Source organism: Ursus maritimus, unplaced genomic scaffold, assembly GCF_017311325.1.
Source record: "Ursus maritimus isolate PB19 unplaced genomic scaffold, ASM1731132v1 scaffold_23, whole genome shotgun sequence".
NCBI lineage: Eukaryota > Metazoa > Chordata > Mammalia > Carnivora > Ursidae > Ursus > Ursus maritimus.
The window spans coordinates 18,122,267-18,132,927 of record NW_024424786.1 but is presented as its reverse complement, the minus strand read 5'-3'; the positions used below and the strand labels follow the sequence as shown (position 1 = coordinate 18,132,927).

Genomic DNA, 10,661 nt, shown 5'->3' with positions numbered 1-10,661 from the left:
AGTTTTACCCCTTCTAGGAGAAGTCCACTTCCCCTCTCCCTGGCTGCTACTACTTTGCAGTTTCAGAGTCCCACTTCGAGGTGGGGGAGGCACATTCTGCAAGAAGTTGGGGTTTCTGTCTGTTCTGGATCTGACTGTGGTTGTGGGGAATGAGAGACAGGAGGAAGGCCCTGGGAGCCAATCCAGCCAGAGGTAACTAGGTAGCACTCTGCTGTCTCCAGTATTACCAGGCCACATTCGGAAGCTGGGAAAATTCCTCCTCTTAAGTTTATTTTTATGGATTTAAGCTGCCTCCCAGCTAGTTAATAAATTAGACCACGAATGGCCTTGAAGAGAAAAAATGTGCTTCTTGGAATGCTTTGCTTGTAGGCAGGCAAGATTAATAATCACAATAAGCAAAACAGGAAAAAAAGAATGAATATTTTAGGTTTTTTTTAAACAGAGAAATAATGCTGTGACTATTTAATTATTTTACCTCTCTCTCTCTCTCTCTCTCTCTCTCTCTCTTTTGCAAACCTCTTGAATAGATTCTTTATTGTAACTCTCTCTTCCCAATTGAGCTCCCCACGGTGCCGTTGTATCTTTTTACAGCCCCTAACAACTCACACCAGTAACACAATTACCTCCAGATATTTATAACAAGAAATTACTTTTCTATTTTCTCCCCCCCCACCTTCTTTTTAGGGCAAGGCAGGGAGGGGGTGGTGGAGGGCGAACCTTGGGGGACCCGCGCTGGGTCAGGACTTACAAAGCTAGAAGTGTCCCTCTGTTCCCTTTGTGAGTTGGTGGGTTGTTGGTACATTTGGTTGGAAGCTGTGTTGCTGGTTAGGGAGACTCGGTTTTGCTCTTTGGGTTTGGGGAGAGCTGGAGAATAGAAGCCATTGTTCGCTGTCTGTAGGCTTTGTCGACCACGCTCACCCCCTCCTGTTTGTACTTTTTAAAGCAGTGAGGCGAGGTAGACAGCGTGTGTCACAGTACAGTAAAAGGGGGGAAGATCTAAACACCAAAAGAGAAGTTAATCACAATAAGTGAGGTTTGGGGGGGGGGAAAGTTGGGATCGCTACTTTCAAAGTCCCAGAAAGGCTGGGAGGTGGGTGGAGTGGGGGCCTGGCTGGGAAGCTTTGAGGGAGAGAGTGGAAGATGAAGGGGTAATCAGAGAGTTGGGTGCTGGAGGTCTTGGGGGGAACTCGAGTGGTGAAATTCCTTAAGGAAAGAGTATGGGCTCTGCAGTCCTTCTGATCTGCCCCAGCCTGCACCCTCAGGCACCCTGAAGTTTAGAGATCCTCCTCCCCTCACCTCTAAACTTCAGGTATTAGTCTTTGGCCTCTATTCCTAATGCCACTGTGTCTCTTGTTCTCCCCTTTCCCTTTAACTGGTTCTTGATATGTTTGCAAAATGGTTCCCTGACTTGTCAGATTCTCCAGTTCTCGCAAGCCAGGCCAGAGCAGTAACTTTTAAAAGGTGGGGACCTCTGCAAGAGAGGCCGCTGGAAATGTGGTTGTAACTCTGGGATTTAGGGTTTTATGGTAGTTTGAGCCCTAGATGCCTGTTTTGTTTTGTTTTGTTTTTCTGAGAGTGTGGCTCTGAGAGCCCGTGGGCCTATGCTTTTGAGCCACAGTTTGACATACCTTTCTCTCCTTTTGTTTTGTCTTAGGGGGAAGACTTTAACTAGGGGTGCGCAGATGTGTGAGACCTTTTATTGTAAGAGTGGACAGACATCCCAGATTTCAGGCAAGTTCTGCGGTGGCTACTTTGGGCTCCAAAACCTGAACGAGTCAGAATACTTCTTCATTGTTGTTCACATGGAAGAAGAAAAGAAAAGTGAAAACTGGGTCATTTCTCCTGATTCAAGAGTGAACTACTAAGGGGTGTGGGGGAAACAGGAGTATTGGAGTATTTTATTTGTAGCCCAAAGGGTAGATTTTGCATGCACTGGAGGGCACAGGTGGATGCCCCTCATACGGCCCCAAGTGATTGGCTCATTTCCTCAAAAAGGGGCATTCTCCTGTCCTGGCTCCGGGTCATCGTCTGTTGGGAGGTAGGCCTACCTGGCATGGGCCCAGGATTAATGCCTATATTCTTGCTAACAGAGCCCCATATTGGAACCCCGTGGGATCCCAGGGCCCCCAGCCAGTGCCAGCATGCAGAACAGTAAGTGCCTCTGGTCTTTCTCAGACTTCGGGCTGGGGACATGCGGGCCGGCGGGTCAGCGGAGGGTGCAGAGGGTCGCGTTGTCCACGCTGGCCAGGCCGTCTGGTGCGAGCGAAGAGGCCCGGGGACCTGAAGCAGCTGCGCCCCCCTTCGCTCTCGGCAGCCCGAGAGGGGAGGACGTTTGCTCTGCTGTTCTTGCTCCTGGAAGAACAGGGGCTGGGCCCTTCAGAACAGCCCGCTAGAGTTTGCTGAAGCTGAGGTAGAGAAACCCCATCCCCCCCAAATCCTGTAACTCACACCCCCTCCCCGCCCCTGCCCGGGCTCTGACCCCAGAGAGAGAGGCTGGGCTGAACAGGGCGGGGCGGAGGCTTCTCCTAGCTGCGCGAGAAGGAGGCCCCTTCGGGTTTAGCCAAGACTGAATGTCTCCACCATCCGGGCAGGGTGGGGTGGGGGGCTCCCCTCCCCAGTCACTCTCAGGACAGCTCCTCCCCTCCCCACCCCAGCTTTGGGTCTTGAAGGCAAAGGGAGCGGGGCACCCTGGCCTGCCGTGGGGGGTGGGGGAGAGGTGGTAAACTGGACCCCTGGGGCTGTTAGTGGCCAGAGCGGGTTTCTGGGTCTTGGAAGAGAGCGGGTGTAGAGCCTTGGAGCTGGAGAAGCCCTGTCCCAGTAGCCGCAACTGTGCGGGTTCTGATCGTTGGAGGCCAGCAGTGCATTTGATTTCCCGGCTCCTGTGGCCCCCATCCTCTTCCTGCCCAGGCCGCTCGGCCCCAGCCCACCTTCCTGCTCAGTCCGTGGTTGCTGCTGTGTGGCAGGGCTAGTCTGGAGCTTGGGCCTGGGAGCCTGGAGACCCAGTGAAACTAGGCCTGGGTTGCGAGGTGCAGTCTGGACGCGGTTTAAGGGTTCAGCTGTGGTAGGAGTGTGGAAAGGCCTGTCTTCTAGCAACCTTCCCTTGCCGAACTGCAGACTTCGGAGTGTCTCCAATGCCCGATCCATCTGTCCTGGAAGCGCTAGCTGCCCCAGGTGCTTCCGCGGCGCGAAGCGCACCAGGGGCCTCAAACGTGGCGAGCTTTAAAGGCGGGTTAGTTGTGCAGAACCTGCCAGGCCCGGGAGGGACCCTCCTTGGCGAGGCAAAGGCTTCTGCCCACCTTCCCTGGCTGCTGGGTTCTCCCCCTGCAGCTCAGACTCCCCAGCCATAGGCTCTCGGGCAGGTCCCGGCCCGGGGCGCGCAGCGCTGAGCGTTTGCCACGGCGGCCTGGCTGGCAGGCCCCGAGGGGCGCGGGGTCGTGGGCCGGCCTGCAGGGCTTTGTGCCGCTCACTCCCGGGTGTGCGCGAGGCGCAGAGCATCCAAATTGACACCATATGTTTTCCTATTAGATGCTTCGCGGTCGAATTCTAGGCGCATAATCATCGCCACTGGGCGAGAGCGCCAGCCGTCCCTAGGGAAGGGACAAAATGATTGAGGCTTAACCTCTGAAGGGGAACTTCGAGCTGCGCTTCCTCGCAGCCTTTTCGATGCTGGCAGAGGCAACCTGGCCCTGGCGTCTCCTGGGCGAGCACCCGCCGACAGTCGCCGCAGAGGTGGCGGGCACGTTATTTTTTGCAGTGGGGGGAGAAGGAGGGAAGTCTCGGATTAGGCGGCCTCACACCCCTTGGCATTCATAGATTGGGAATCGCCCAGGCTTGCGCGTGAAGTTTGGAAAGTCTCGGTCTCTCTCTAGGTTGGCCTTTCTCTTTCCCGGAAGGCTCCCTTTGCCCAAAGGGCAGGCTCCGCAGCTGGAGCAGTGGATGGGTCTTGTGAGGCAAAGGAAGGCAATAAAGGGAATTTAGGAGAAACCGGAAGCGGGGACTAGGCCTCGCTCTGTTGGAGAAGCGGTGTCCCCGAGATGTCCCCGCTCGCGCTGGGCCCGGCCGGAGCCCAGATCCCCCAAACGCCTGTCACTTCTCATCGAGTTGAGGCTCTGCCCCCGCCCCTGTCGGTGAGGGCCCCCCCTCCACCCCAAGCCTTCGGCTACCCTGAAAACTCGGCTCCCCTCGAAGGGGAAACGAGTGCAGTTCAATCTCGTCTGAGTGATCTACAAATAGGGACGGAAAGGGTCGTTTTATCACGGTCCCGTTTGTCGTGACGATGCAATTTCCCGGAGCGGAGCACTGTCACAAAGTGACAAGGCTGCCACAAGCGCCCCGACTGATCTTTTCAATTAGCCTTCCATGCATGATCCGGAGCGACTTCCGCCTATTTCCAGAAATTAAGCTCAAACTTGACGTGCAGCTAGTTTTATTTTAAAGACAAATGTCAGAGAGGCTCATCATATTTTCCCCCCTCTTCTATATTTGGAGCTTATTTATTGCTAAGAAGCTCAGGCTCCTGGAGTCAATTTATCAGAGGCTCCAAGAAGAGAGAAGAGGAGAGGAGAGAGCAGGGAGCTGAGCAGGGAGCCACGTCTTCTCCTGGAAGGGCTGCTCTCTAGAGTCGGGGCTGCAGGTTGGAGATTTTTAAGGAAGTGGAAATTGGCAATTGGTTTTATTTGTGTGCCTGTGGTTGCTGGGGAGGGGGCTACAGAGAGGTGCTAACTCCCTTTCTCTATTCTCTAAGATCAGACAATGGGGGTGAGGTTGTGAGAATAACAAGATAAAGGAGGGGTAGAAGACACCGTGGTGTGCTCCTTTCTTTTTCTTTTCGCTTTTTGCTAATATCTGTGCTTGGTTGTGTGGAAGGCCGAGTTCAGCAGCGGAAGTAAAGCGAGCTGTGGCCGGTGCGAATGGACTCTAGGCTCTCAGCCCCATTGCTGCAAGCAGGACCACTTTGTGTTTGGAGCCGATCTGGGGCTCTGACCCTCACGGCTGCACTGGATGCTCAGGTTGGGGTTCGCCAGCCACAGATTTGCAGCTCTGGTTCTTTTCTACTTCCTTCCCATCTCTTCATATATGTATGTAATGTAACATAATATATATACCCGTCATTTTTTTTTTTTCCAACTCTGGTGTTTGTGCCTTCACCAAAGTTTGGAGTGTGACGGCAAACGTTTCTGGACTCTGGAGTCCAAGGGAACACTGAAGAGCTGTCGGATTTGCTCTCACAGTTCCAACAATGCAGGGACCTTGGAGATTGAGTGTGGGGTCTGTAGAACCCATGTTTTGCCGTGACATTCAGAGGGGATTTTTGGGAGGATATTTTTTGCAAGAGTGTTTGCACCTTGTGGGTTCAGAGGCTGGCTGGGATGTTTATGGAGAGGGGCAAGTGGGCTGGGGCACTGCGGCAGTGATAGCGGGAGTGAGGCGCGTGTGTTCTTTCTTACTCATTGGCATGTGTCTGTGTGGTGCTTCTCAGCCCGGTGGGCAGGAGCACGGCTGTGTTGGGCTGGGCTGCCTGATGCCCCGCATGGCTGCGTGGTCCCATTGTCGTTTTTGATCGATAGCAGGGACCCGATTGCTGAGGTTGGCATGGGTTGGCAGGGAGCTGAGGATGCATTGTGCTTGTCTTCTCTTCCTCTCCTTCTCCTTCCTCTTCCTCCTCCTCTTTCTCTTTACTCCTCTTCCTCTCCTCTCCTCCTTGCTCTGCTCTGCTCTGCTCTCCTCTCCTCTCCTCTCCCTTTTCCTCAGGTCACAGCGGAGTGAATCAGCTCGGTGGTGTCTTTGTCAACGGGCGGCCACTGCCGGACTCCACCCGGCAGAAGATCGTAGAGCTAGCTCACAGCGGGGCCCGGCCGTGCGACATTTCCCGAATTCTGCAGGTGATCCTCCCGGCGCCGCCCCACTCGCCGCCCCCGCGGCCCTCCACTCTCAACGCCCTCTCTTCATTTCTTACTGTAAACGCTGCTAATTATGGACCCCCTCACCCACCCCACCCCAGTCCCTACTCCACTCCCCTGCCATCCCCGCTTTCCCCTTTCCTTCCAACATCCTTCCCTACCTCTTTCAACCTGGGTCAGTCACATAAGATAACTCATCTGCTTAAGAAAAAAACCAACAAACAACGTGTGTGTGAATTTAAAAAAAAAAAGCACCTTTCTCTTTTCATTTGGTAAAAACATTAATTGTGGTAACAGTTTATGAACTATAATAAGCTGAATTGCATAAACCAGCATAATTTCATTTCCTTCTCCCTCATTCCATGCTCACCTCAGATTTTGAGATATTTGTTTGCATTCTTGATAACCAAGAAGAATATTGATTTTAAAAGGCAAATGCTATTTACTTCCCTACCTAACTCATATTTATTCAACTGGGCATATTTTTTTAAAGGAAAATAAGTAAAACATTAGTTTATTTTCCTCCTTTGCTCATTAAAATATAACACCACTTTAAGCAAGGTCAGCACAAAAAAAATAAATCTGACTTCGTTTTGATGCCTCTTCAGGCAATGTTTAAGAAAACAGTTTTTTTAAAAAAAACTTAATTTTTTTAGTTCAAACTGTTTGAAAGTATCATCATATTTGTAGTTTTTAGGGCTACAAATGTAATTTTAAGAAAAAAAGCTCTCTACAGTAAGTTCTCATACCATTGAAGGTATATTTTTGTGTTATAGACCCATGCAGATGCAAAAGTCCAAGTGCTGGACAATCAAAACGTAAGCTTGTCATTGTTTAATGCATACTTAAACAATTTTATTTTTGTCTTGAAATTATTAATAATGTGGTTTTCTGTCCACTTCCCCTATGCAGGTGTCCAACGGATGTGTGAGTAAAATTCTGGGCAGGTATTACGAGACTGGCTCCATCAGACCCAGGGCAATCGGTGGTAGTAAACCGAGAGTAGCGACTCCAGAAGTTGTAAGCAAAATAGCCCAGTATAAGCGGGAGTGCCCGTCCATCTTTGCTTGGGAAATCCGAGACAGATTACTGTCCGAGGGGGTCTGTACCAACGATAACATACCAAGTGTAAGTTCACCAAGAACATTCCCCCTCCCTGCCCTCAGCCCCATGCTCTTTCCTCTCTACCATCCCTCTCTTCACCTGCCTACCCTCCTCCTCCCTACCAGTGTCACTCTGCCCCTGTCTCCTCCCCGCTCCACTTATGTCACCTCTGTATCTGGGGGTGTTGAGAGGAGGACACTGACCTTTTTTTGATCTTCTGGAAAATGGGAGTCAAGTTTGGGGAGCTGTTCACCTTGTTTGCATGCTGCAAAGTGGAGGGTGGAGGCACTCAGGAAAGGCACTTGAATCAAGAAGGAAAATGAAAATGAATACCAAATTCTAACCTCCTCCAGCTCAGACTGCCTGAACCTCCCTTCAGGTGTCAAACATCCACTTCTGCCCTAATACGAAACAAAGTGAAAGAAAGCTCTAAACCAAGTCATAGTCTTTTTTGAGGAAGTCTTTTAACAAAGATGAGGTCACCACAGACATCCAGCAGCCGTGCAGGAAATGCTCTCTCCATCCCGAGTTCTCTGCCCAACTCAGTTGCCACGCCCAAAGTGATGGCTGTCATTCTGTCCACAATGTCTCTGCAAATCCACCCACTGTCCCAGGATGGCTGGGAGTTTGTCTGTCTGGTTGTGTGTTGTTGTTTTTAACGTGTTAAAGGTAGTTCTTTAAGAGAGTGGGTGTGCTGAGATGGGGACTGAAGATAGGGCAACTGTCTTCGGGAGACGCTACCATTTGGTTTGATTTTGGTTTGATTTGCAGGTGTCATCAATAAACAGAGTTCTTCGCAACCTGGCTAGCGAAAAGCAACAGATGGGTGCAGACGGCATGTATGATAAGCTAAGGATGTTGAACGGGCAGACCGGAAGCTGGGGCACCCGCCCGGGTTGGTATCCGGGGACTTCTGTGCCAGGGCAACCTACGCAAGGTAAAAACCCGAGGACCCACCCTCAAAACTCTGCATATAGGCAGCCACTTGCCCATCTTCTCCCCCAACTTCTCCCCTCTCTTCACTTCTGTGCTGGAAGAATGTCATGGAGAGACTCTTTAAAGACTTGGGACACACTGACTTGCCCTGTATAAGGGTAGTTGTTTGTTGAACTATCTTATCGGCCTTCGAATTTGAGGGTCATGGATGGCAGGAGTAGTAAGAATGTGGCTGGTGTGTGTGCGTGTTATGTTATGGGCAGGAATATGTGTGTGTTTAAGAGTTAGCTGTGTGGTGCCCTATTCAAATTTGCCATTAAAATGCACGGAGAGCCCCCTTGCTGTAGAAGTGTGACAAGTTAACACACTGACAGACTGCGAGGTAAACATAATTGTATCGTTTTGCTTTTTGCCGTAATTGACAAATTATGTGACTATGAGTAGGGTGCATATGAAAGGGCGAGCAGCGCGATGCAGGGCGGAGTACAGGATAGGCCATTGGAAGTGGTGGGCTCCCAGCTCAAACAACCCCATCATCTCTGGTCGGATTCCCTCCGCTTCTCTGGACCCCCAGTTCTCACCCTCTGTGGGTGGCGACTGCACAGAAGGGTGGGGTGAGGATACTGTGGGCCGGCCTGCGGGGTGTCCGGAGCCGCTGGCTCGGGGGGCTGGGAGGAGAGAAGGAATCTGGACGGTCGCAGGATCTGTGAGAAGGAATGGAGGAAGGGGAGCAGATGGGGGTGGGGTGGGGCCGGTTGGCTTTCCCCTCCCCTACACACCCCGAGGTAGCTTGGTCAAGAATAGGAAACAGTTTACTCCGAAGATTAATCGGTATTTGTTGTCCTTGTGACAAGGAGATAATATGCGGGATAATGGGACGTGGCGTCTCACTCCCCGGAGCACGACGGAGCCTGGGGGCTCCGGGCCGGGGGCGGCGGCGCGGGGACGCTGACGGGGCTGCCCGCGCGGCAGTGCGCGCCCGGACCCGCTCCGGGTGCCCCGCGCCTCCACGGAGCCGGGCTAGAGAAGGGAAAATCGGTAACAGTATGCGAAATATCTGGTACAAAGGATGCTTCTGTCACTCGCAAGAATTTGTTATGGGAACAATCCTGTCGCTCTGTAATTGCTCATTAGAGAACGTTTTGTTTCTCATTAAGGCGACATGAATAAGCGTCTAGTTGAAGGAGACAGCTGTAGAAATGTTCCACAAGAGACCTCTGGACACGATTCGGCACCAATTGCCAATTAGACATGTCAGTTTTAAGAGCAGAAAACAATATAGGACGGACACTGGGAAGATAGGGAGCAAAGCGCTCGCTCTGTGTTTCCCAGCGCGGCCGCCGGGCCGGCGGAGGCCTCCTGATGCGCTGCGCCCGGGCTCCCCGGGGCGACCCCGCTGGCCAGCTCCTCCGAGCCGGCCCCCGACCCCACGGCCTCCCGGGGCGCGGCGGGCACACCCGAGGAGGCGCTGCCTCGGCTCAGGCCGCAGGCCCAGGCCCACTGCCGCCTCCGATGACAGGGAGTGACAGGGCTGAGTGTAGACGACCACACCCTCACCTGACCTCTGAAACGGCGGGATTCCCACGTGCACACACTGGACACACCCAAGAGACACCCGAACTTGGCATTCCCCAGCGCCCGTCCCCCAACCCCCAGGAACCTGAGGTCCTGGTGACCCCTCCCCCGCCGAGTCTGGCCCCAGGGTCCGAGAACTCTTGGGGGGGGCGCGGGGCGCAGTGGCCGGGTCTGGGAGGGCTGAGCCCAGAGCCTGCAGCCCGTCGGTGCCAGGGCTCACGTTAGCGTGGGGCCTAGAGGACGTCCGCCGTCCTGCTTCCCAGAGCCGGGACAGAAGCCCAGGGCAGCAGTTTTGCCAGCCCCTCTGTTTCCACCAGAGGTGGCGCCCGATTAGGGCAGCTTTGGGTCCCGGGAAGCTCGAGGGCGGGAAGCGAGAGCCTCACGCAAGGACCCTGTGGTGATGGTTGCGGCGGGAGGTGGCGCTAATTCAGGAGCTTTTAACTTTTCGGCGCCGAATTGCAAGAGAATTCTGACTCACCAACTGCCAGTTCCCCCTCCGCCCCCGCACGAAACCCACTCGGCTGCGGCGACCGCGGGCCCGACCGCCGCCCCCGCTGCGGGGGGAGGACGCGTCTGGCCCCGGGCGGGGTCGCGGGCGTGGGGGCGCGGGGGGCGGGGGGCGGGCTGCGGCCGACGCGCCCTGGGAATCCTCAGACCTCTCGGGGCTAAGAAGGCCCCCTCCCTCCTTGGCCCCCTCTCCCGGCCCGGGAAGCCGTTTCGGGGTTTTAAAGAGTCCATTACTCCGAAAGCATAAGGCGAGGTTAGGTCTCAGAGGGAGACAAATATGGTTTCCATCTGATCAACGCCATGCGGCGGTGACTAAAATCGTGACGACGTGCGCTGACAACAACAAGAGACAACTCTATCCAGCCCCAGTTCTCCCGCGATTTGGTGGTTTTAGGGATCACGGAGACACTTTTTCTTACCTCCTGCCCCCACCCCCACCCCCATAATACCCAGGCCCTCTATAGGATTTAGTCAGTCTCTTTTCAACAGATGCTACAATGTTTTGATCCGAGCTCCAGAGCTGAAAAGGTGCCGCAACCGGGTTGCTATCTTTTCTTGCTTGTTTTCCGCCTCACTGATTAAGACACTAAGAAACTAAGGAATGATTTTATTTCCCAGCGTCTTTTTTTTTTTTTTTTT

General features: G+C 53.4%; 1 protein-coding gene across 7 annotated transcripts in view; it reads left to right on the top strand.

The window, feature by feature from the left end:
• The first annotated feature begins 2,141 nt into the window (after positions 1-2,141).
• Positions 2,142-10,661, top strand: part of PAX6 (paired box 6) — a 20,871-nt gene continuing 12,351 nt past the window's right edge. Inside the window, exons 1-5 of one of the 7 annotated variants that reach the window (XM_040638699.1) lie at positions 2,142-2,151; positions 5,752-5,882; positions 6,677-6,718; positions 6,813-6,827; positions 7,776-7,941. In XM_040638699.1, the coding sequence (XP_040494633.1) occupies positions 2,142-2,151; positions 5,752-5,882; positions 6,677-6,718; positions 6,813-6,827; positions 7,776-7,941 (364 nt within the window). Of the gene's footprint in view, positions 2,152-5,751; positions 5,958-6,676; positions 6,719-6,812; positions 7,029-7,775; positions 7,942-10,661 lie in introns of all 7 variants that reach the window. The other 6 variants (XM_040638698.1, XM_008686850.2, XM_040638696.1 and 3 more) reach the window with 6 other exon arrangements.